This window comes from Antechinus flavipes, chromosome 3, assembly GCF_016432865.1.
Source record: "Antechinus flavipes isolate AdamAnt ecotype Samford, QLD, Australia chromosome 3, AdamAnt_v2, whole genome shotgun sequence".
Classification (NCBI taxonomy): domain Eukaryota; kingdom Metazoa; phylum Chordata; class Mammalia; order Dasyuromorphia; family Dasyuridae; genus Antechinus; species Antechinus flavipes.
In genome coordinates this window covers 522,674,019-522,699,881 of record NC_067400.1, presented here as the reverse complement: position 1 = coordinate 522,699,881, position 25,863 = coordinate 522,674,019, and the positions used below count along the sequence as shown (strand labels likewise).

General features: G+C 48.1%; 2 protein-coding genes across 7 annotated transcripts in view; one reads left to right on the top strand and one right to left on the bottom strand.

The window, feature by feature from the left end:
- Positions 1–18,786, top strand: part of ATG16L2 (autophagy related 16 like 2) — a 46,629-nt gene extending 27,843 nt beyond the window's left edge. For 3 of the 4 annotated variants that reach the window (XM_051987190.1, XM_051987186.1, XM_051987187.1), the window contains 17 exons: positions 101–194; positions 1,707–1,812; positions 3,134–3,207; positions 3,845–4,096; positions 4,264–4,329; positions 4,600–4,695; positions 8,004–8,066; positions 9,863–9,971; positions 10,397–10,502; positions 11,119–11,189; positions 13,484–13,555; positions 13,679–13,799; positions 14,586–14,691; positions 16,717–16,866; positions 17,012–17,059; positions 17,322–17,423; positions 18,469–18,786. In XM_051987190.1, coding sequence (XP_051843150.1) covers positions 101–194; positions 1,707–1,812; positions 3,134–3,207; positions 3,845–4,096; positions 4,264–4,329; positions 4,600–4,695; positions 8,004–8,066; positions 9,863–9,971; positions 10,397–10,502; positions 11,119–11,189; positions 13,484–13,555; positions 13,679–13,799; positions 14,586–14,691; positions 16,717–16,866; positions 17,012–17,059; positions 17,322–17,423; positions 18,469–18,556 — 1,724 coding nt within the window. In that variant the 3' untranslated portion in view covers positions 18,557–18,786. The remainder of the gene's footprint in view (positions 1–100; positions 195–1,706; positions 1,813–3,133; positions 3,208–3,844; positions 4,097–4,263; positions 4,330–4,599; positions 4,696–8,003; positions 8,067–9,862; positions 9,972–10,396; positions 10,503–11,118; positions 11,190–13,483; positions 13,556–13,678; positions 13,800–14,585; positions 14,692–16,716; positions 16,867–17,011; positions 17,060–17,321; positions 17,424–18,468) is intronic. The other variant, XM_051987189.1, reaches the window with a different exon arrangement.
- A 3,547-nt stretch (positions 18,787–22,333) lies between these two features.
- Positions 22,334–25,863, bottom strand: part of FCHSD2 (FCH and double SH3 domains 2) — a 365,055-nt gene continuing 361,525 nt past the window's right edge. For all 3 annotated transcript variants that reach the window (XM_051987185.1, XM_051987184.1, XM_051987183.1), the window contains one exon: positions 22,334–24,268. In XM_051987185.1, the coding sequence (XP_051843145.1) occupies positions 24,185–24,268 (84 nt within the window). In that variant the 3' untranslated portion in view covers positions 22,334–24,184. The remainder of the gene's footprint in view (positions 24,269–25,863) is intronic.

Sequence of the window (25,863 nt, the reverse complement as noted above, 5' to 3'; positions counted from 1 at the left end):
GGGAATAGAGCATAGAGCTCAATGGAAGTGTTGATGGGGCTTGGGTGGATATGGAGACTCTCCTCCTTACAAATCCCTGCTTTTGCCATCTTCCTCTCAGATCACAGACTCTTGGAAAAATCAGACCTGTTGACCCATTTCACAGAAAAGCTGCCACCTGAACCTCCTAGTGAACTTGTTCATCTCCCTTCGGGGTAAGAGAGAGGGTCAAGGGGAGGACAGAAAGATCTGGGGAATGGCATGAGGAAAAGACTGTGGACTCTAAGGGAAGGAAATTTTAATGGGGAAGGGGAGCCCTGGATAGTGGAGTTGAGAGTGATCATGGATGGGCAGGGAGTTCAGAGAGTGAGAAGGGAAGCTTGAGGCATGAAATTCTAAGGGGAGGGAGGGCGGGCATGGTGCCCAACCACAGGCCCATACAATGATCGCCCTGTGCACTTCCCCTGGTTAATTCTCTTCCTGGCACCTCATTGCCCCAGAGGCCACACCAGCTTCCCTCCAGCCAAGGACAATTAGGCCTTTCTCCCTTGAGCCCCTCCCCACCAAATTCCCCAAGCCAGAGATGACTCTGTGGCCTGATGACTGAGACCCTTCCAGGAGGTTGGTTGTTCTAGTCTCTCCCCCTCCATTTATTCATTTAGCAAACATTAACTGACTCTCTGCCTGGTGCAAGGCGTGATCAAGCCCTCCCACCAGCTGTGGATGTCTCCCTGCTTCTGTCTCTCTCCCTCTCTCCCTGGCTTCTTCACTTTTTCTTCTTTTCTTCCTCCTTCTGTCTTTTCCCCTCCCTCATTCTTGACAGTCCATCTCTATCCCGCTTAATTGTCTGTCTTCTTTCTTTCTTTTTCTCATAGGTTAGATAGCACTTCATTTAACAGATTAGGAGCCTGAGGCACTGGGTCCATCATTAGTCTGAGGCAGAGCTCAGGAATCTGACTCCCAATTCACTGCTTCTCTTTGCCATCTTGTCTGTCTGTGTCCCTCCTTTCCTCTCTTGTCTGACTCTGCTTGGTCTCCCAACTGTTGATTTGAATGGGGGATGATCTAGGATTGGGAGAAGTTCTTGCATCTGTGTTTCAGAAAGGAACATGGGAGATAATGAGCTCCTCAGTTGTACCACATGTTTCAATGACAAATGAAGGGAAGGGAAGATGTCACATGGCCCTCCCAGGTAGGGCAAGGGGGAAGTGGGAAGGAAAGGGAGCCTGGGTCCTACCATTCCCTGGGTTAAGTGAAGGAACCCAAGTCACAGGTAGTTTGAACATCATTTTTCATTTGACTAGAGCACATGATTTATACTTTAGTGGGAATGTAGGGGACTGGGCTTGACATTCTGGGAGTTCACCGTGACACCGAGAAGAGACTAAAGTCAGATCACGAAGCCCCAGCTTCGGTGGTGGACGAGAGGAAAACTTCTGCTTTTCCCCTCTGACTTTTATCTGCATCCTGTTTCCTGGTCTGTGCTAGCCATGGAAAGTATCACTTCTCAGACTCGGGGTGCAGAGCACTGACTAAATATCAGAGCTGCCTCTCTGTCTCTAACCTCACTGACTGGCTCGCACCTTCCCTAGAATATGTGGGGGAGGGAAGATTGATTTGGGCATTTTCCAGTCCCAGAATGCAATGGGAGATGAGATCCAGCCAGGAGGGATGCAGGTTGTGTGTGTTTGTGTGTGTGTAATCCAAAGCTTCTCTCTGGATGACAGGGAGGAGGAGAAGGCGAGGCCAGTGCCGGATTCTGCCCAATCACCTGAGGACCTCAGAAGGAAATGGGAGGAAGAAGTGGATAAAGTCAAACTGGTCTGTGGGGAGGTAGGTACATGTTTAGCGTCCACTTTATTTTACAGGTCTAAAATACTGAAAACAAAGAAGGTGTCCATCAGTTGGGGAATGACTGAACCAATTACTGATATCAGGGGCAGTTGGTGGCTCAGTGGACAGAGCACTGGGCCTAAAATTAGGAAAAGCCTGAGTGGACTTAGAAAGGCCTGAGTTCAAATCCAACTTTAGACACATTTAACTAGCTGTGTGATCATGGGCAAGAGACCTTGCCTCAGTTTTCTTGAAATATAAAATGGGGATAATAATAGCACCTACCTCCCAGAGTTGTTGTGAGTATTAAATAAGATATGTGTAAAGTGCTTACCTGGCACATAATAGGTGCTACATAAATGCTTCTTTCTTCCCTTTCCAGTTATTGTATATAAATGTCACGAAATTCTGTTGTGTTTAAGAAATGATAAAAGGAATGGCTTCAGAGAAAGTTAGAAAGATTTATTTGAACTGATGCAGCTTTCCTTTGATCTTAAATGAAATGAATAGAACCAGGAGAACAATTTATATAATAGCAGTATTGTAAAGACAACCAACTTTGAAAGCCTTGAGCACTTTGATCAATACAGTGACTTGTCATGATTCCCAAGCAAAAGCCCAATCAAAAGAAGTGCTATTTGCCTCCCTGTAGAGGTGGTGGACTCAGGACAGAATGAGTCACATTGTTTGGACATTGCTTTTGTAGGAATTGGTTTTGTTTGATTATTCCCATTTTTTGGCTTGTTTTTCTTTTTTCTAGATTAGAATGGGAGAGAAAATAAGTGCTTATTAATTGAAACATGAAATAAAATGGAGAAAAAAAACAAAACAGCCCTAGAGAGATGAGGGGCACACAGAGTAAATAGTAGGTCCTGGCTTGTATAACTCTGGGCAGATCACTGTAATATTCTGGTTACCTTTTTGGAAGTCTCTGCACCAGCCTTGGTTTCAGCTGAGTAATCACCACGAGAATAGCCAGAAATAAAATACAAATTCTTTATTATCTCCTTCACAGTCTGTCTTTTTCACTTAGGGCTCAGCTAGCTTTAAGGAGGGCCTTCAGACAGGGCTTGGTCTCAGTGGGGAAATGAAGGAGGACTGGCCAGCCACCATGGTGGTGGGAGATGGAGTGACTGCCCCTCGTCCAGTCCTTGTTGGCTCTTATATACTCTATTATAATTATATCATTGTAGGCATCAATCTTGTATGATAGGTTGTATGGAGTCAGCACCAGAGCAAGAAAAAATGGATTCAGATTTCAGAGATTGAGGCCACTTCTAGAAATCATTTCTATTCTCTCTCTACTTGTTCCCATTTGCAGATGGCATACCAAGTGGTAGAGAAGAATATGACCTTGAGCTCCCAGGATGCTATGCTGGAGGAGCAGCTGGGCAGGTGAGACACCCAGAGATCGCCTGAGCATAACCATGGTTTGCTTATGTAGGATAGATTAGGCTCTTAGGGATGCCCTGTTGTTTTTTTTTTTTTCCTAGTAGTATTTTATTTTTTCCAAATACATGTAAAGATAGTTTTCAAGATTCATTTTTGTAAAATGTGTTCCAAATTTTTTCCCTCCTTCTCTTACTTCCCCCCCTCCTCAAGACAGCAAGAAATCTGATAAAGGTTTGATATCTGCAATTCTTTTAAACATATTTCCATATTTATCATGTTGTGCAAGAAAAATTAGATCAAAAGGGAAAAAGGAAAACATGAAAAAGAAAAAAAAAAACAAGCAAACAACAACAAAGTGAAAATACTATGCTTTAATCCAGTTTTGATCTCCATAATTCTCTCTCTGATGTAGATGACTCTTTCCCAGTGTTTTCAGGCATATTATAAAGACAGCAGACTTTTCCCTCCCTCCCTCTGATGATTTGGTAGTTTGTCCCAGGAGCAGTCATTCCTAAAGCCTTACACTGTAAAAGGGGCTTTGGGGTCTTTTGTGCAGGCTCTCCCATCTCAGTGTGGGAGAGCAGGAAGGGGGAACCTGACCTCCAAGTCTGTCTTGTTCCCTGGCCTCCATCTCCTGCAGGCTGTCAGCTCTGGATGCCAGGGTGCGTGACTTAGAAGAGACACGTCAGTGGCTGGCGGAGCAGGTGGCTGGGCAGCAGGACAGAATCATGGAAGGGAAGGAGGCCTATGACACACTGTGGGCCCATACCGGACACCAGGAAGGGGCCTTGAGACAGCTGGAGGAGGAAGGCCGTGAGCTAGTGGAAAGGCTGATCCAAGTCAAGATGCAAGCAGCTGAGGACCAGAATTACCGCAATGAGCGGATTGAGAGGTGAAGTTTGAGGAGGGACCCTCCTGTCCTTGACAAGTTCTTGAGGAAAGAGCAGCAGCCTCTGTCCCTACTGAGACCCGAGGCTGAGGGGAGATGTACATCTTAGACCTTGGGGGAGGGTGGCTGTGACTGTATACTTCAGATTCCTGGAGTTCTTTTGTTCTCAGGGTCAAGCAAGCCAGGCTTTCCAAGGAGCTGAAGAAGGCGATGAGGAGGACAGTTAACATCTCTGAGTAAGTGGGGGTGGTCATCTAGAATCTCAAGAGCCTTGTTTTAGGACATAGGATGTCAGGGGGAGGAGTGGCCTTAGGGACCAGCTAGCTTAACATTTGACAGAGGAAGAAACTGGAATGGGAAGTATGGACAATACAGTAGCTCTTCTTGGGGGACAGATTGGGTTCAGTTGGATTGACAGGGCATCCAAACTCCAGAGACCTCCATTCCTTTAGCCTTGGGTAGAGCCTCTTGGGGCATTCTGAGATGTCCTAATTCTCTTTCCTTAGGACCCTGGACCCTCCAAGCATTGTGGAGCCTCCTGCCCATAAGCAGGAGCTCTTAGAGGTAGAAACCTGTGAGAAACGATGGAAACGACCCTTTAGGTAAGTGGTTCTGTGAGACAAACTGATAGAGCCTGAGGCCCTGCAGACCAGATCCCTGGGCTACCTTTCCCCTAAGCATCCTGGATCTCCTTTCTTTAGATCTGCCCTTGGGGATGGGAATCCTCAGGCTCTGTCCCATCCTTTTGGCCAGTAACTCAGGGATGTGGTGGCTTCACACACTAACTGAACTTGGGAAAAATCCAAGGGCCCAAGTCATTATTTTGGCTATTTTGACCTCATTTCCCTTTGACAAATATTCTGTGAATATGGAGGGGAAGCACAGTGAGACTGACTTCCAGGAATGGTTTGGATTTTCCCATCTAAGATTATAGCATTTAGATTTCAGGCTGGAAAAGACCTTTGAGACTAACTGCCTCATGTTACAGAGAGGAAACTGAGGCTCAAGTGGGGATTTTTGACCCAAGGTCACATAAGCAGAGCCAAAAGTTGGACTTGGGCTTTCTGCTCATCTTCTCTCCTTCCCTTCCCCCTCTCTGTGACATGGCCCTTGTTATGTGGTGTCCAGATCTTCCTGAGCACAGGACCAGGGCCCGAAAGGCCCTAAAAGGTCACATGGGCCGCCTGCCACCTGCTCATCTTCCAGAGGAGAAAACTGAGGTTTCTTGGGGCTCCCAGGGCTTCCGGGACGCTCAGGTGAAGCCGTTGTGTCACGAGGCTGCTGTGGTTGGATTCTAGGCTCTCCGAGCTGGCCAGGGGCCTCCTTCTGGTCAGGCTGGGGGGCCTCTATGGACATCATAATTAACTATCTAGTCCTCCCCAGTGTGTGTGTCGGGGAGCTCTCCCCCTTAGGGCTCTCCTACTTTGTGACGGCCTCTGATAGGAAGCTTTTGCCGGTATCCGGCCTCTTGGTTACTGCTCCTCCTGCTGAGTCCTGCCCTGGGGACCTAGACAAAGCAGGCCTGGCTCCTTTGTGCAGGAGGACTTTCGTATACTCGAAGCTGCCATCCAGCCTCCACTTAAGACTTCATTTCTCTCAGTTAAACAACCCCATTTCCTTCCTGCCCGCCTTCCTCTGGCCTCCTTAGCAGGCTCCGGTCTGGCCTCCTCGCCCAGTCTCCCTTCAATGCTAACTAAGCTGGTCCCCGTGGCCCACGCCTGAGCTCCCCAGGCCTGGCGAGGCTGAGGCTGGAGGATTGCTTGAGTACCGCAGCAGAGTTAAAGCTGATTGGGGACCAGCGCCACGTCTGCCACCAACATGGTGAACCTCCATCAGGGAGGGGGGTTGGAGGGCCACCCTCCAAGCTGCCAGTCCCTGTGGAGCAGGCCTTCCATCCCGGCAAGATAGGAAGACCCAGTCTGAAAAACAAAACTAACAAACCAAAAACAAAGACCCAATTTATCCCTCCAAGGAAGAACATTTCTTTTCTTTTTTTTTTTACCCTGATCTTTTATTTTATTTTTTAAAAAACTTTTTATTTTCTTTTTTTTCTCAATTGAAGAATTATTTTATTCAGTAAAATCAGAGATAATATGAGTTTATGAATGGGTTCTTAACTTGGAATCCATGACTACCAAAAAAACTCCAAACTTCTGAGAGATTTTTTTAAACAAATGATTGGCATTTCCTACATGCAACTTCATATTCAATTGTTCAGTCATGTCCAGCTCTTTGTGACGCATGGACCATAGTATACCAACACGGTCCATAGAGTTTTCTTTCTTTTTTTTTAAATTTTTATTATAAAGCTTTTTATTTTCAAAACACATGCATAGTTTTCACCCCTGCAAAGTCTTGTGTTCCAAATTTTTTTCTCCTTCTTTTCCTGCCACACCCTCTCCTAGACAGCAAGTAATCCGATATGTTAAACCCGTGCCATGGAAGAATATTCCTTAACTCCTTACTAACTGGGTGTAGCATACCATAGAGCTAAAATGTAACACCACAGGGCAACATTTGTAGCAAGAAGTTGGATTAATGGGATCCGTCAGCCAGACAGCAAGTACTTGTTAAGCACTTATTATGTGCCAAGCGTTGTCCTAAGCCCTAGAGATACAAAGTAACTTCAGGTAGCCTGGAAAATGCCCTCCAATTCTGTGATACATTGTCAGAGAATAACTATGGAGCAAGTTATTGCTAAACCATCACTTTTTTGTGGAGATACTGAATAATTTACTATCAAAGTTGAAGTAATTTATAGGTGAGCCTGGGACTTGGAGATCTCTAAGGTCCCCTCCCAGCTCTGATACCATGATAAACTAGGAGATTTTTGCAGTGTGTTTGAATGATACTATGGATCCCATTGAAGTGAAGAGGAGGGAGAAAAAAAAGTGTTTATTAAGCTCTCTGTCAGACATAGTGTGAAGTGCTTTATAAATATTTCATTTTATTCTTACAACAATGCTAGAAAGTAATAATAACTAATATATGATATTGTGTACCAGGCACTCTGCTAAGCACTTTATAATTATTACCTCATTTGACCTTTGCAACAACTCTGGGAGGTAGGAGCTATGATTGTCCCTGTTTTATAATTGAAGAAACTGAGATGAGGTGGCTTGCTCAGGAGTCACACAGCTAGCTAAATGTGTCTGAGTTGCATTCAGCTCTTGTTGAGTGCAGATTTTAGCAGTGTTCTCTCCACTGGGTCATCTGACTTTTTGTTTATGGTGTCAGTGGTCACTCAGGCTCCGAAAGCATCTTCAGATGGGAGGCTTGTTCCAAGCTCCCTTCCTGCTTTCCTTGGCAATTGGAAGAACCATTCTAGGTGACGAGAGCTGGAAGGATCTCTGACCTTGTTCATGAACCTTCTTGCTGACATACTTGCCTCAGCCTTTGCTTGAATGCCTCCAACAATAGACATGGAAGATGCTGCCTTGATAGAGACTGAACTTCTTCTAACAATAGGAAGTTCAAACTCTATCAAGGCAGTATTTTCCACTGTGGGACAGCTCAAACTCTTGGGAGTTTTTTTCCCCTTATTTTGAGAGAAAATTTATCTACTTGTGACTACTCAAGGTCCTGGTTCTGCCCTCTGCCTCAGCATGGCCTTTCAGATGTTGGAAGATGGGAATTATAGCCCCCTCCCCTTGAGTCTTGGGACTGAAATCTCTCCTTTTGCTCTGTCTGCCCATTACCCTATTACTCCCTGATTTTCCTTGTGTCCTTATTCTGGCCCTTGTGGACAGTGCAGAGTCAGGGCTCAGAGGACAGGTGAAGAGCTCCCTTCTAGCCAAGAGATCCTAATGTCTTCCTTCTCATCACCTGGGGTCCAGTGACCTCGTCTGTCCCTTACAGCCCCAATCCTCCTGATGGTTTTCTCTCTCTCGTTGTCTGGTTCTGCCTCCAGGTCGGCCTCCGCCACGTCCATGACCCTGGCACGCTGTATGGATGTAATGAAGGGGCTATTGGAGTAAGTGGGTGTGAGAGCCAGGGTGGGGACGTGTGACCCCTCAGCTTTCCTGGGTGAGACCAGAGGCTCCTGACTAACTCATCTTGCCTCTTCCCCCCAATACTCCCTCTTTTCTCTTTCCTGCAGCCACACCCTTCCCCCATTCCCATGCCCACCCCCCCATCTCTGCCAGTCTCTCCTTCAGTGTTCCCCTCTTTCTGCTCCTGCCCCTTCCAATGTTTCCCCCATTTTCATGCTTCTCTTTCCCCATGTTCCAAGTGTTCTGCTTTCTTCTCCAATGATTCACTGCATTCTGGTCCCCCTCCTTTCCTCTTCTCTATCCCATTCCCCTTCTCTCCAGTGTCTCCCCCTTAGTCCCTTTCTTCTAGTATCCCCTTCCTGCAATGTTTCCCTTCCCATTATCTTGTTCCTTCTGGGGGAGCCCCTGGTCTGCCCCAGGCCTGGAGGGTGAAACAGGTGAGACAGTGTAGGGGCTATGGCGGCCATTAGTCCTTTCTAGCCAGAGCAAGCTGGGAGCCCCCTGGATCTCTAAAGCTTGCACCCTGCCTCTTGTCATTTCTCTGAGGACACTTTTTCTAGGCTGGCCCTTTCTTTCAGGCTACGGTTTTGGTCTGAGTTTTTGGGGAAGAGCTGCCTTCCTGTCACCAGCAGTCAGGGAGACAAGGAACAGGCTCCCAGAGGCTGAGGGCTGAGTTGAGATACTGAAGCTCTGCTAAACTTGCTTGGTGTGTGCTTGTTCTCTCTGTGTCTGCCTGTCCATTTTGCCCCATGGACTCATCTGGAATGAGGGCCCTGAAAGGAGGGGTCCTGTCCCCCCTCTCCTTTTTGGGAGGCAGCCCACTTTGGCCCCTAATTTTAGGAATTGACACTGGAGCATCAGGCAAGGCTCTTTCTGGAGAACCCTCAGGGCTCAGGTGAGGAAGTGGTGAAGTAGGAATCTACCTGTTTTATAGGGGGATGAAGAACTCTTGAAAGCTATATCTCCCACCCAAAGGCTTCTTTAACCTTGTCCTTCCAAAATCTTCTTTTTGAGTTTCGTGAATTTGCCAAGCATCCCTGAATAGGTACATTTCCCTATACAAAGAAGAACTGAAAATAAAGGTTGTATATGAAACCATGAACCTCAGTTCCATCCAGATTGCTTCTTTTTACATTCTTTATTGGATGCTTCCTTGCTTGTCTGCAGCTTTGTCTGAATTTCTGTCTTCTCCCGTGGCCAGAACTTTGTCCATCACTCCATGCTTTTTCCCGTCAAGAATACTTCATGTTTGCCTAGGGCTCTTCTTCACTGCTCCCTTCTTCTCAATTGTACTCCATGCCAGCTCTCTGGGGTCAAAGAGCAGCGATCATTCTTATTTTATAGATGAAGAAATTGAAAGCTAGATTAAGGAAGGGAAACTTTCTCAAGATCACATGGAGCCTGTGGCAGGGCCAAGCACCCAAGCTAAGTCAGGATACTACATGGAACTCCTACGACTCCATTTCTCCTGCAGAATGGGCAGATCCCACTCCCAGAAGGCCCTTAGACCAGTCCAGTGATTCCTACGTGACATGTTCTTCTCTGCTAGAGTCTCTTCTGTTTTTCCCTCCTGCCTCTGCTCTAGGAGAATTGTGGCTTGGTAGTTTCTGCCGTTCCTTCCTTCTCCTGCTTGCTCTTGGCCTGCCAGCCCCCCCCGACACATACCAGTGGTCATCTTCCTGGGCTTTTGGCCCAGCCTCTGGTCCAAACCCAGGTGATGGGTTTGGGGGGGAAGCTTTAGAAGGAATTATCACTGACTCTCACCTCACCCACTCAGTTTTAGGAAGAGAAGGGGTCATTCTGTGAGTGGGACCCCTGAGGCCCGATATACAAGTATTCCTGTGTGTGGGGTCTCCTGTCTCCCAGCCAGAGCTCAGGACATTCAGGTGAGGCAGAGGGACCCACTGTAAAGGGACTAAGGGAGAGGATGGACATGGGGCAGGTGTATATGTGAGTACATATGTTCATGTATTCACACATACGTGCATGTTTGAGAGAGCCATGGGGAGATATTGGGTCAGATAAATAGTGATGGAAGATAACCTGACTAGACTGGGTGGGCACATGAGAGCTAAGGAGGTCCCTAGACAATAAAGAGAGCAGCGATATTTGGAAAGGTACTGACTTTGTATGGGAGATGAGTGTATATGGGATACAAATTGAAATCTGTATAGGTTGGGGAAAACGGAGAGGAGATGGATGGGCCCCAGCTGTGTGAAGAATATCTTGGCTAGTCATGGGGGCAGGAGACAAGGAGAGTGTGGGTCCTTGCTGTGAGGGAGGGCATTAAACCCTTTCTGCCTCTCCTCAGGAGGCTCACTGTTCTGAGGTTAATGCCGTCTGCTTCAGTTCCAACAGCAGCCTCCTGGCCACAGGCGGGGCTGATCGGCTCATCCGCCTCTGGAATGTGGTTGGAGGTGAGTGGATATCATACCTCTTCCCCCAGAGTTTCATCAACAGTCGTTTTCTCCCCTTAAGGGTCTTGGATGGGGGTGAGTGTCCTGAGCCCTGAATATTAATGGTCTCCTGGCCCTGCCCCATACCCACGTCTAGTTTCACAGACAACTTGCCATTTATGTGAGAGTAATACTGACTGTTGGGGGTGAGATAGAGGGTGAGATTGGGGAATAACGGAAAACTTAGAGTAGGGTAGGACCTGAGCCACTTTGAGTTCAGCTTTTTTTTATAAATGAGGAAACAGAGACTCCAGAATGTGTCCCTTGCAGCTCCTGAGGGAAGAACTGGGCCTAAAAGTCAGGACTCAGCCTCTGAGCCACGGTTCTGTGCTGAGTCCCACTGGGAGCCCCGAGCGGGGAACCATCCTCGTGCTACAGTTTTGAGAACCCAGATAAATTGATGGTTCCTGTAGAAAGAAGCACTAGGTCTAAAGCAATGGATTCAGGTCCTGAATTGATTCCTTATTAGATATGCAATCTTGGTCAAGTCACTTTCTCAGCAAAAATGGAGCTAATGCTGTGATTATCAGCTTCAGAGGGAGTCCATAGTACTGCCCTTTTCTCTCATCTCCCCCAGGCCGCCTGGAAGCTGATCAGATGTTGGAAGGGGCGGGGGGGAGTGTGACAAGCCTGGAGTTTGAACCATCGGTGAGTTTGGATGAGGGAAAGGGGAAGAAGTCCCCTGGCCTGTCCTGGCTGTGGGGGTGGTTGGGTTTGTCAGGAATATCTTTTTAACCTGTTTCTTTCCTAGAAGCAGGGCTCAGTCCGAACTGAGTAAGTGCTCAGGACATATGGGTTGAATTTAATTGTGTGTCCTTGGCTTCCCTTGCTTAAAATGATTTCCTCCTCTCTAAAATGTGGAATAATCCTTGCTCCAGCCTTTCCACTCATCTTCCTGCAGAGATGGAGGCCCAGAGTTAGGTTGGGGACACAGGAGCCTGTGACCCTTCAATTCACAGATCAGTAATAGTAGTGAAAATAGCCATTAACATAGTGCTCAAGGCTGGCAAAGTGCTTTATTTATCAATATTACCTCATTTGATTTGATCCAATGACCTTATAAAGGAAGTGGTCCTATACCTCATCTGTAAAATGGGGAAACTGAGACTGGGAGAGGCTAAAGTCACTTGCCCAGGGTCACATGGATAGTATGAATCTGAGGCAGGATCGAAAAAGATCTTTATAACACAGAACCCAGTGTTTTCTCCCCGTGTCCCCTGTCTACTACGCTGGGCAGCTTCTAAAGAGTGACTACGGATGGATCTGCGATCTCACTGACTCCGGAACCTCGCCAACATTGTCGCTCCACCCCCATCCATGTCTACCCCTCCTATGGTGCTCTTGTTCGACACAAGGGCACCCCTTGACCTAATAGAGGCCTTCCTCACTTTGGCGCCATTGTGAGGGGTCTTTGAGGGGCACTTCAGCTGTCTGCCTGTCTTCCCTTGCTCTTGCCATGTGAATGGGCCATCTTTTCTTATTGTACCATTCTTTGATGACATCTTTTGATCTCACTTCCTTCTTAGATTACCTTACTGGTAAAATCTTGAAAAAAGTTAAAAATCTAATGGGGGAGATAACATGCAAAAAACTGTACACAAAGAAGCTACTTATCTTGAAAAAGACCCTGAAGGCTATATTTTGTCCTATATGGCTGAATGTATTTTTTTTGGGGGGGGGTGGGTGAGGGATTAGGAATCAATAAACAATAAGCTACGGTATCTCATCTTCTCTACATCTTTCAGTCAGTTGTGAGGTGCTGACAGTGTAGTCCACTGTGGAATATTGGTTCCAAAAGCTTCAACAAGGGTATTCTCAGTCATAAAGATAGGTGTAGGTGGGAGAATAGGCATTTCAGAGTTCCTGATGTTCTTTCAATCACCTTTTTGGGGCATTAACAGGGTTAGAGATTCTGTTCCACCAGCCACAAGACACACACATCACACAAAGGTACCTTTGGCATCTTCCCTTCCTTCAGATACCTTGTATCCCAGTCTCCTAATACCCCACAAGGGGGCCATCTCAGATCTCTATAAATGTTTCCCCATCTCTATTCTTTTCTTTTTTCTTTTTTTGCCATTTCTACTTCCTTTGTAAGTACCTCAGGGACTCTGATGTTAGTGTTCAGGAGTGCTTTAACTCAACTTGTTGGAATCAAAAGTTTTCCTAAATGATTTTTGTAAACTATTTCTGTTTTTTTCCCCTGGGTTCCATCCACCTTCCTATGTAATCCCTGAGAGTCCTTGGGATGACTTATGTCACTGGGACAGCTTTCCAAGTTCTCTTTAAACTGGTTTTATCCTTCAGTTCTCCTCCACCTTAATTGTCCATCATCCTTCTTCATAAGATTTTACAGATTAGTTGAGATTCTAACCCAGTGTTGCCTTTGGCAGTAATATCTTTCCATTTGCCAGTTAAGTCAGATATTTATTGACTAAAGAGCTCTCTGGGTTCTTAAAGCAATTCATTTACATTGTTTTGACTTCTGGATAAAATTGGTACAATTGTATCCATGTCACTTGTGTTGTTCATTTCCCATTTTTTATTTCTCCATAGCCTGTTCAAGTAATTTAGGTTATTTGTATGTCACGTCCTTTACTCATTAGTAATCTTTCTTCCGTTTCTTCTAAATTCTGATCTTAGCTCACACTGAATAGTCTAGTTGGCACCAAGCAGACACAACATGGAAGGGAGAAGTGTGAGGAGAAGCTGGGAAATTAGGTCTGAGCCAGATCCTTGGAGGCCCCAATGCCAGGTGTTTCTGCTTTGTTCAGTAGGCAATGGGGAGCCCTTAAAGGCTTATGAGCAGAGGAGTGACACTCTGGCAGCATGTGGAGGAAGTATTGGAGAAGGAAGAAACCAGAGGCAAGGAAAGCAGTGAGGAGGCTATTATTGATAGTGATCAGGGTCCTCACACCAGCCATCTCCATCCTTTCCCCCAGGGCTGCTATTTGCTAGCAGCGACTTACAACAAAGCTGCCCAGCTCTGGAAGGTGGGCGAGAGCCAATCCAAGGTGAGTTGGGGCTGAATCTGGGGTGGGAACTGGGGTAGGGGGGATGGTGGGGCGGGGAGGGACTAGAAGCATTCTTTGGGTGCTTCTAATTTACACCCTGGATTCATGGCATCATTGGTACAGGAAACACTGTCTGGACACACAGACAAAGTGACCGCAGCCAAGTTCAAGCTGACCCGGCAGCAGGCAGTGACGGGGAGTCGAGACCGGACTGTGAAAGAGTGGGATCTCAATAAAGTGTCATGTAAGTCACTCCCTACCCCTGTCCTTTCTGCCTTCTTTGACTCCCTTCTACATTCCAGGGACCAAATCCCTTTCTACTCCTTCCCCAGAGTGGTCCTCCTTCAGTGTCTGTGGTGAGTGAGACCGCAAATAACCTCAATTCCTGTTTCCCAATTCCTCTTGTCCCTCAGCGCTCAGGCTCTCTCTCTCCCAACAATGTCAGCCATCCCCTCAGGTTCTCTCCTGATTCTGTTCCCTCCCATGTATCCTCTGATACTATTTATCCCTGTTGATCTTCTTCTGTATTTTCAGAAGTGCAGGGAGACCCCTGGCCCCAGAGCACTGCCCCTCCTCCCCTATGCCCTGGTCTCTCCTTGGCTGGAAGTCTGTTCATTCCTCAAGCAGGGGCTGCAGAGGGGAACCAGGCAGCTAGCCAAGGGGGCCTGCCAAGGAACCTGGGGACTTCACTTGGTCAGGGGTCCTGAGTGTGAATCTCAGTCTCACTGCTTGCCAGCTGGGCCACCTTGGGCAGATCATTCTGGTGAGCTTCAGTGCTCTCAGCTATAAAAAGAATGGGTTGCATTACATCCCCGATGTTCCTTCTGACCCAGGCCTTTGTTCCTGTAAGTGATATCATGGCCTTCTGAGACCTTCATCACCCCCCCCCCCCCCATTCCCCTCCTTCACATCCATGTGGCGTGTTGAACATTTAAGAGGCTGAGGGGCCAATATCATTGGCCCATTGAGGGCCGGCCCTTCTGGAGGTTCTGGGCCCTGTGGTGTTCACCCTCTGGCCCTCAACCCCTAGGCTCGCGAACTATCGACGGTGTCTCCTACTGCAATGACGTGGTATGTGGAGACCATCTCATCATCAGTGGTCACAACGACCAGAAGATTCGATTCTGGGACAGCAGGTGAGAAAAACCTAGCAGTGAACCCCAAAGAAATTGGGCATCAGGCAGGGAAGGAGTTGTCCAGGTTGCCTTCCTCATACACTGTCAGCCAGTCAAGAAATGTCTGTGAAATGTCCCCTCTCTACAGGGGATGAAGAAGATCCCTGCCCTGGTGTGAAGGGATGGCGCACTCTCTGTCCCTTGGATGGGATTCAAATTTCGCTGCAGCAGATTAGGTCCCTCCACTCACCTTTTAAAGAATATATGTCAAAAGTAGAAATCTCAATCAAAACAAATAAGCAGAACTTTTATTATTCTTATTAGTCTTATTTCCATTCTGTCATTTAGCCTTCATATTTTCCTTTTTGTCTCCTTATGACTACAATGAGACAAACGCGTCATTTCTTCCTTTATTTTGATGTTGAAAATTTCCCAGCCTTCCCCTAGTCTCCCAGGCTGCTGCCTCCCCACTGTTTGGGGTTAAAAGTCCTCGGAGCTTTCTCCCCAGTGATGACTGCTCTGCCGATGTGTCAGGAAGGTCCAAGGAAAGCAAGGGAAAGGATTTCAGCACCTGATCTTAAGAGTTATTTCCAGGAATGGCTCAGCCCATGGCTTGGTATTGTTCCTGCTTTCTAGACATCCTCTAGTGTCCCTCCCTCCTTCTGAAGCCTAATTTTTGGACTTCCTAGAATCAAATAGGCTGTGGGCCTGGGGTCAGGAAAATCTGAATTAAAATTCAATACTTGTAAACTTGTTACCCTGGGGCGAGTCATTTAATCTCTGCCTCAGTTTCCTCAACTATAAAATAGGAAGCCTACCTCTCAAGGCTGTTGTGAGGCTCAAATGAGATATTATTTTTTAGCATAGTGTAGTAGTGCTCAATAAATTTGTTTCATTCCTTCTTTCTATGAGACAGAAGCACAGAGAAAAAGCTCAGAGTGGCTCCCAGGATACTCCCATGTTTGCCATCATGAAACCCAATACATTAATTTTGGTTTTGCTCTGTGAACCCATTATTTTGAGTTTGCACTGACTGGGCCTTCACCCACCAACACTCATTGCTATGCAATCTTAGAGATTATCTTAGTGAGAAACTAAGATAAACTCAAGATTTTTTTTTTTAAATTAAAGTTTTTTTTCCCAATTAACAGGCATTTATTTTCTCTCCCTCTTATTCACCCCAGAGGGAAAAAAAGAAAAACAAAACTTTTGAAATAAATATGTATAGTCAAGCAAAATAAAATCCCACATTGGCCTTGTTTAATATATATATATATATATTTATATATATTTATATGTATGTATATATGTGTGTATATATATATGTTTATATATGTAGACAAGGCCAATGTGTATGTATGCATATATATCTTATTCTGCACTTGGATGCCTTTCTTTTTGTTAGGAGATGGGATCAATGTTTATTGTCATTCCCCTAGAACCATGATCGCTCGTTTAGTTGATTAGGGTTCTTAAGCATTTCAAAATTATTTGTTTTTCACAGTGTTATGATCTAAATTTTTCTTCTGGTTCTCCTCACTTTACTATGAATCACTTGATAGGGGTCTTCTCTGAAACCCTCTTTTTCATCATTTTTTAGGGTTCAGTAGTGCTGGGTTACATTCATATACCATAATTGGCTCAAGCATCACCCGATTGATAGAAACCCTTTAGTTTTAACTTAGAGTTAGACAATAAGGAAATAACAACAGATATTCAAACAGAGCATGGCTGTATTTCAGGAAGGATGAATTGGAGAATGTCCAATAGGACGGTGAGCCAACTGGAGACCATTCTATAACCAGCACTGCTTAAAGGGACTCTGTTAGCATGGAGAAAGGCAGGAGTGTGTGTGTATGTAATTTGTGTAGTGTGTGTGTGTGTGTGTGTGTGTGTGTGTGTGTGTGTGTGTTGTGTGCATGTGTATGGGTGTTGTGGTATACATGTGTGCGTATATGTATGCATTGTGTGTGTATGTGTGTTCGTGTGTCTGTGTGTTTGCAGAGGAGAGGTCCTTTAACCTCCCCTGGTCCTGGGTCCTTCCAGGGTGCCCCGGTGCATACAGGTGATTCCTGTGGAGGGAAGGGTCACCTCTCTCAGCATCAGCAGTGACCAGCTGCACCTCCTCAGCTGCTCCCGGGATGACGCCCTTAAGGTCATTGACCTTCGAGCCAACAACATTCGCCAGGTCTTCAGGTGATGGGAGCCCTCAGCCCCTCCTTTATTCCCATCCCCTGTGGCAGAACCTAGGTTCTTCTAGACCTCCCAGATGTGGGGTATAGAGGGGGTGGGCCCAGGAGTTCCATCCTTTCCCACCTTCTTGTCTCTCCTGTGTCCTCAGGGCTGATGGCTTCAAGTGTGGTTCCGACTGGACCAAAGCCGTGTTCAGGTGAGGACAGAATTCCCACCCCTCGAATTCTCCCCTAGGCCCGCTCATTGGCAGCCTGCTGTGCCCCCTGCCCCTCCCTTGGAGTTGATCTCTCCTGCTGGCCCCTGCCCCATCCTCAGTGGGGCTGCTGGGGAGGGAGGGGAGGAAAGGAGCAGGGAGGTGCCCAGAGCAAGGCTGGTGATGGGGAGAAGACAGAACCTGAGCAGCACGCAGGACTGTGTGTGACCTCTGAAGAGCTCAGTCTCACATTTCCTTTCTCTAGCCCAGACAAAAACTTTGCCCTTGCTGGTTCTGCCGATGGCGGCCTCTACATCTGGAATTTGGACAGTGGCAAGCTGGAGACCAGCCTCTATGGGCCCCACAGGTGAGCCTGCAGCCTCCTGTCCAAGCAGCCTTCCTCTGGGCCTGGGCTCTGGCCTCTTAGGATGGGGACGAGGGTCCCATGGGGCTGGCTCTGCCACACAGTGGGGCACACAGGCTCCAGCAGAGGCTCCCGGTACCAGAAGAAGGGCCCAGCTCCTTATCCCACAGCTCAGGCAGTGGCTTCTTCCCTCCTCTTGGAGATCATAATGCACCCAGATGAGTCAGAGGGAACCTGGGGACGTTGTAATCCGGGGATGTTGTGGGGACATGCTAACTGTCTTTATGCCTGTGTAGAGAGCTCCAGGACCAGGAGGGGAGACGCTGTGTGGAGAAGGATTTGGACCAATAGCAAGAAAGCTACTACTAGGAATAGTGGAGTGGGTTGTCTCAGGAGGGCTCCCCACACCAGAGAGCTCGGGCAGAGGCTGGATGGCCACTTGCCAGGGGGAGGGGGCCAGGGGATCTCTGAGACCATCTCTGTCACCTGGGCAGCATCCCGGGTGCCAGCACCTTGGGAGGCAGCGAGGTGACTCTGGGGACAGAGTTAGACCTCAAGTTGGGAAACTCAAGGTCAGATCTGGCCCCAGACATCACTTCACCTGAGTCTGCCTCGGTCTCCTCATCTACAAAAGAAGGATAATAATGGCACTTTCCTCCCAAGGGACTCCCAAGGTGGTTGAGCATCAATAGGACAATGATTTGTAAAGTGCTTTGCAGACCTCAAAGTATCCTGGAAATGTTCACTGTGATGATGGTGTTCCTGGTCTTGTCATTTTCCCTTTCTCAGAAGCTTTAGCTTTTCACCTGTAAATTGGGGACAAGCCCTATCTGTACTTTCATAGGATTGTCATGAGGATCCAGTCAGAGAAGGGATGATCACTCCTATTTAATGTCTGGGGAAGCTGAGATCCAGAGATGGTAGATGCCAGCCGAGTCACACAGCCCACCAGTGGTTGAGTTAGAGCTGCGGCCTGACCCCTACTCAGCCTCCCTCTTCTCCCTCTCTCCCCCCAATATTAATATCCCTTTCCTTCCTCTGTTGATAGCGTCTCCATTAATGCAGTGGCCTGGTGCTGTGCTGGAACACATGTTGTAAGTGTGGATCAGGGGAAGAAGGCTGTGCTTTGGAGTTAATCTGGCCTTGACTGACAGCCCCTGGAGCTGGGAGCCTCCTCCCCATGGTCCTGGATGAGGCTCTGGCTGGTTCTAGAGCCCGAGGTGCCAGGGAAGTGCACCAAGGACCCAGTTGTGGGGAGCTTTGGGTCTGGAGGGAAAGGACTGGGTCCTATCTTAAGTACTCTGTCTTTGTAAACATTCAAAGGGAAAGAGGACGCATTTTTTTTGCATTAAAACTTTTGACTGATGTGCTGGCCTTGGGTTTGGGGAGCCAAGGGGCCGCTGTCCCTGGGCGAAGAGGAAGTTATCTCCCACAATTAACAATCAGAATCTCAGTCCCAGACCAAGCTCTCAACTTACGGCCTGAGGCAGGAATGCCGGGCTCTTTCCTACGGCATGGGTACTGCGCGCCAGTCCCCTTTTCTGTTCCCTGCTGGCCAGCCATGTCACCCCTTGGAGCCGGGGCTGGTGGTTGTGGCCGTGGCCAGGCGGAGGCTGCTTGCAGGGACTGTGTCTAAGGAACCGCAGTGATGAGTCCCACTGGCTGGACTGCTCAGCTGCCAGGTTTGTTCCTCTGGAAGAGGAGGATGAGTATGGCCCTCTTTGGCATGGTAAGGAAGGCTCTAGGTCTGTTTCCTTTAGATCCTTAAGTGATGGCCTATGGTGGGATAGAGAGCCGGACCATTGGATCTGGGGCATTTGGCGGAGGAGGCCCTGGATGGGAGAGTGGGATGATTGGGCAGGGGAGCAGGGGGACCGAGGATGCCTCCATCCTCTATCGCTCTAGCCTTTGGTGCACAACCAGCTCTTCGGAGACATGGGGGTGGCGGGGGCAGCAGCCAAGGTTTTGGAGTGTGGGGTCCTTTGTTCAAGGCGGGGCTCCTTTGCTGTGACTGGGCTCAGCCCCTGGTGTCTCATCTGTGAGGTGAAGGGACCAGACGACGGGATCGCTAAGGGTCGCACCGGCTCTAAATCGTGCTTCCACTTGAAACGTTCATTCTCTGCAAGGCAATGAGTAGGGGGCTGGACTGAGACGGGCCCCCAGCTGCACGGAGGGAAAGAACAGCAGAGGGAGGCGAGGGAACACCCGAGCGTGCTGGGAGGCACGAGCCGCGCATGGCTAGGCTCGTTACCCCTACTAAGGAGGCGCCGGCGCTGGCGCTCGCTGCCGTTGTCTGCGAAGCCTCGAGCACGCCCCCCTCAGGGTCGGCCTCCGCTCTGTGAGTGAGGGGAGAGCAAGGCCCGCTCCGCTCGAAGCCCTCCCCATCAGCCTTGACACAACGGAGGTGTCCCAGTGCCCGGTAACACAGTAGGAGCTTGTCAGGTGCGAGGTCTCCATTCTGTTACCGAGAAGGGGGAAGGCGCCCCAGGTCGGGGGGGGGGTACCCCAGTCAGAAGGGAGGGAGCAGGGTGTTTCAGGCTCAGAGAGCAGCCAGCAAAGCCCGGGCACCTCCCCTCTGAGGCAGAATGCCCACGCCGGCCGGAGTCTCTGTGAACGGCCCCGACGTCGTGTTTCAGCCTCGTGGCTGAGAGCTCGCTGCTTCGGGAAGAACCCTGGGCTGGACGCAGAGACGCGGGCCTGATTCCCGCCTCCGTCCCCTACCGCGAGGGTGATGCTGACCGAGCCATTTCGTTGTCCGGGCCGCGGTCTGCCCTCTGCTGACAGAAATCTGCCCTCCCCCCAAGGGCCACCAGAGGGCATCCCTCACCCACCAAAGGCCGGGGTGGTCTCTGCAGAAGCCGGGGGATCCAAGCCCGGAACCTCGCAGTGGTAACGGCTGGTAATTAAACAGAACTCGGCAAAGGCTTTTCCATATCTTATCTAATCACTGGAGCCTCCTAATAAACTTGCAAGATAGAAAGACATCAGAGATAACCTTTTCAATCGAACTGGCTTCCTTTGTAATTCTAGGTGTTTTATACACTTAAGAACGTTATTCCTCGTTCCTGAATATTACACTAGTCCAGTTGATTTCCTTCCGCTAAGTTTCTCTCCTACATAGCGCAGTTCGGGGCTGGTCATGTCATTCCCATGCCTGCCCTCCAGTGACTGTTACTCCAGATCTCCTGTCACCTAACATCCTTCCAGCCCCACCTTCCAGGCTTGTCATGCCTCGGCACACCTACCTCCCCTCCCCCAGGTCTTCCCCCAAGTTCGGGGGACTCTCCCTTCTAAGCTGCCCCTTAGAATCTCCAGCTTCCTCCAAAGTTCAGCTCAAGCTTCTTCCTCTTCAATGACCTCTCCTCATGTTTCCTGTGGTTACACATACTTTTTTTTTTTAATTTAATTTTATTTAATAATAACTTTGTATTGACAGAATCCATGCCAGGATAATTGGTTACACATACTTTTAAAGTATTAACATATTGCCTAGCGAGCTATAGTTTTCTCCCATAAAAGGTCCATAAAGCAGGGCCTGCCTTGTATCCCCACAGCTTAGCAGAAGCACCACCATCAAGCACTTGGTAATGCTTATTGAACAAACAAATCTGAGTCCAAGTAGTAGAAGTAGGAGCAAGAGAGGCAAATGTTATCTCAATCTAAGAAGAATTTTTAAGAATTACTTGCCTGTTCTTGCTTCTTTGGTCCTCAAACTGGGGGCCTCCCCTGAGGCTCTGTCCTAGTTCCTCATTTCTGCCTTCCGGCTTCACTCTCAGGGCCCACACTACATCAAAGCTCAGAACCATCCCAAGACCCACATATGGCCTTCCTGTCTCTGATCTCTGCATTTCCTCCTTCTTGGCCTGCTAGTCATATCGCTAGTGCACAGGTCTATCTGATCACTTTACTCTCTTGCTCAAACACCTTCAGGGGCTCCCAGTTACCTACTGGAGAAAATAAAACTTCCTTTTTCTGTCATTAAGATCATTCATGATCTGGGTCCTCCTAGCTAACTTCTTAGAATTTTCTCTCTCCTTTACAAATATGACATTCTAGCCAAACTGAATCACTGGCTGTTTCTCGATTTTGTCCTGTGTTCTCTTCCCTTCATACATTTATACTGGCAGTCCCTCCTGCCAGTAGTGTATGTCATTTAGTGGCCCTCCCCACCACTCCAATTTAAAATGATCTAATTTCTCATAGCATTTTGTTTGGATCTCCCCTTTGCCCTGATCTTCCTTATATGGGCTGACTGAGATCTCTACCTGATTATTTCCAACGAGACTACAAGTTTTTTGAAGGCAAGAGCTATGTTGGATTTATAATTTATATATATGTATATATATATATATACATACACACATATTTATATAATAAGAATGATCTTAATTATAAATTTTATATATATATATATAATTTATAATTAAGATCATTCTTTATGAAGAATCTGGTATACAATACCTCCTTTGCTCTTTTGACTCCTTTGCAGTGAGTCAGTCCCAAATCAGTTGAAATGCTTCCCTAAGTGAGATTCCAGCACTGAGATGAAAGATGCAGTCTGGGAGCCTAACAGCAGTCTGCAGAGTGGAGCTTGCATAAGGGAATAGAAGAGGGATGGTCAGATTTGACTCTGAATATAGCTTAAATTGGGACTTGGGTGTTTGGAAAACAGCAATTTGTTTAGGCTCTATCCTGACCTCCTGCCTCTCTGGCTGCTAGGCTCAGATGCTCCTATCCAGAGATAGATTCACAGACTTTTATTCTAAGTTAGCAGGGATTTTGAGAATGTATGGAGTGGGAGGAGGTGTGGGATTGAAGGGAGGCAGTGGGCTAGTCATTCTGCTGGATATTTTAGACAACACAGAGAGGGCTATCAACGGAATCGTTTTGCCAAAGCTAAGAAACTCAAAGCCTTAATTCCACTTTGTTTTATTATTCAACATTTTATACATAATAAATACAAACTTTTTACAGCCAGTACAGAGGAAGCCCTTGCACAGGTGTTCTCAGTGTGCTGACACTGTACACTGGGATACATGGATTATGTGCCCTGTACAAACAAGTCATAGTTAAAAAGGAGGCATTTTTACAACTTTTTGTTTTAAATAAAATTAGCAGCTCTTACAGAAAATATTTAAAATATAACTAAAGAGATTTCCAATAACACTCTCAATTTGGAGAATCTTGATTTGTGGGCACAGACAGACAGACAGACTGGCTGGAGGAAGAGAAGAACAGCAGAGTGATACTTATTTGGGCACTGTGATGCTTTTAACATTTCTGCAAACTTTAAATCTTAAAAAAAACACTTTTTTAAACTTAAGAATAAGTTTGATAAACACATAAAAAGACCTCAAACAGATCAACAGGTTAAGAGGTGCGAAAGAACAAAAAATATGGAAGAGATTCATACAAGTCCTTGTTATTGATGAAACGGAGCAATCCAGGAAACGTTTCCTTGGATGTGGCTTTTGGTCAAGGGGACTGGAAAGCACTCTCTGCTTCAGAGATCTTTTTCTGAGGTCAGACTCTTTGAAGTAATGTGTGCAAAGTTCAGATAATGTCATCTAAATGTAATATTGATTTCTTTAAAAATAAAACAGTAAAAGCAAAGCAACCTCCCAATACAGCCCTTTTAAGCTAAGCCATCAATTCTCTATTTTCTGGTTTAGGTGGAAAAACTTCCTACCCAATCATGCAGACAAAAATAGTTTTCCTTAAATACCTGGGAGCTGTTTCTCCCAGAATATCGCTAGTGAAGCCACAGTTTCTCCCTTTAACAGGGAGTGGGTGGGATTCTTCACGGAATCATCGGTTTATGTTTGGGCCAAGCCCCGAAACGAGGCCAAATGGCAAAGTCTCTTTTTACCGCAGGCGCCCGGCCCGGCAAAACCCTTCTGGACCCTGATGAGACGTGAGGAGGCAGAGGCTTGTGCTGCTGCCCCAAGGCCACAGGGGGGCCGATGTCCCTGGACTCATGGCTGTGAACCAGGGGCTGCTGGGCTTCCTTCACCTGGGCCCATGAGTCAAGTGGGAAAGAACACTTCGTCCCCTGAACTTGGACCCTCCCAGGTCACCAATGACGAGGCTGGCTTGTGGCTGGGATGCAGCTCCTGGGAAGTCCACAGGGCTGACTGGGCTGGGGTGGGTGCTGAAACACACACGAGGCAAAATACTCGTTGGAGGAAGTGGGCCTTCCTATGGAGATGAGGTCTTCTGGATCTGAAGTGTCCTGGCCCCTCCCCAGCTGGGGGTGGGGCTGGTGGGGTGGGAGGGCGGACTGTGACGACTGGACGAGTGGCAGGAAGAGGGACCCCGAGGGCGCCGGGGCCTGGGAATAGGAACCGGCCTGCCTGTCCTGAACCCTGTGCTTCTGTCCCTCTTCTGAGGCTGGAGGACCTGATTCCGCTTCACTCATCCCACCGGGGACGGTGCTCCGGGCTCTGGGCGAGTTCCTAACACATTCCTATGGCCACAGTAATATACTGTACTAACGTGTGAGGGGAGGGGGCTGGGGCGGGCCACACAAGTGGCCAAGAGCCTGCCCCGGGCTCGGGTGGGCCTGCCTGGCCGGGGCCACGGCCCCTCCGGGCTTGTGCTCTGGAAGGAGATGACTCAGAACGACAAGCAAAGGCACGGGGGGAGGTGGAGGGCAGGCCGCTGCCGCACGGAGTCCTCCCTGGTTCCTGCTCCTTACTCGAGTCATCTTCATACAAAGGTGCCAAACTGGGCGGGGCGGGCCGCGCGCTCCCCGAGTCCCGGCGTCACACCAGCGTGATCTCCACGTCCTCCATCTTCTCTGCGGGCCGGCGGTGGCTCTGAGTGGGAGGGGGGGGCGCAGCCCGGACCTGGGGGGAGAACTACACGTGGGTATGCGGGGCTCCCTCGAGAGTGGCACTGTGCCCAGGGAGTCGGGGAGCGGGCACTTATCGACCTTCCTTCTCTGCGCACTTGCAGAAGGGGACCTGGAGGGGGCAAAGGCCGAGTGCCTAGAAGCCCAGTGCTAGGCAGAAAGCTCCCACCAGGGATGGTCAAATGCCCACACCGCGGGGGCCGGGAGGGGGCATCCTCAGAGCCTTCAGTATGGGGAGCGCTGCACTGAAACGGGCTCCTTGTCTACCAGTGCAGAGGCTGGGCAAGCTGGTGCCTGTGAGGGCCCTTAGAGCCTGTGCCTTTGCAGGCGGGGTGATGGAACAGGGACCAATCCGGACCCAGGAAAGAGTGAAATCTGCCTTGGACCCTCACTCTGTTGTTGAGTCCCTGATTCCTCCTCTGTAAAATGGGTATATTAATACTTTTACTCAAGGTCTTTTTGGAGAACTTTGGAGCTGACATGGACCATGGGAGACCCTGGCCTAGGGCCCACACCAGAGGGCTGTGCTCTGTGAGCAAAGAACCACAGTAGCTCAAGAAAACTGTGAGAGCGAGAGCCCATGCCCCTCCAGAAGTCCCATATGGACTGTTTGTGCCCGTTTTGTGGGCACCTCTTATTGGTCTGACCAGCCACAGCCATACACCGCACTCTGACCCTGACCTAGGGATTCGTCCTGGTCTTCTCTGAAAATAAAGGACCACAGGGATACTTCTGATGCCTCATGGATGTTGTAGGATCAGGTAATCCTGACCTCCGTCATTATTATCGCTAAGAGACCAAGGGAGGCTTTTGGGAAGCTTTGATAGTGGAAGTCAATGATGATAGTGCTTGGACGTGGAACACACTCCTTGTGACAGCTCTGAGATAGCTAGAACCAATGCTGTTATTCCCATTTTACAAAAGGGGACATCAGTCCAGAAAGGTGAGGGGACTCGGAGGATATAATAGTTGTATTTAGAGACCTATCAGTCCATCCATCCTTCTGCTCAACATGAGGCAACCCATGTTGCAGATAAAGAAACTGAGGAGCAGAATCAAATTAGAGTGTTGTAAGAAAAAGGGAGAAAGGGAAGATTGAGACCAGATTGTGGAGGGTTTCAAATGCTGGGCTTTGCAATCTGGCTTTTTTTTTTCTAGGCTGTAAGCGTGTATGTGGGGGGAAAATATAGTGAGTTTCTGCTCAATGGGAAGAAATGGAATTGCAATATAGGAATGTGACTCTGGCCCCAAAGGCTAGAAAGAAACATGGGGAGAGCCTGGAAGCAGAGGGTGCAGGTAAAGAGCTGCGAGGGTCAGTGAGTTGGAGGAGAGGCATGGGTAGCCTCTGAGGAAGGAGATGAAGAGATGGAGGAGGAGGTGGTTTCAAGGTATTACAAGATAAAAACTGATAAGGCTCGAGAAATGAATAAAGGAGAGGGATGTCAAGGGTGATTGGCAAAGCAATGTGGTTACAATGAAAAGAAAAGCAGGTAAATGGGGAAAAAAATCTTTGCAGTAAGTTTCTCTGATAAAGGTTTCATTTCTAACTTATAAGAATAAAAGCCATTCCCCCAAGTGATAAATAGTTAT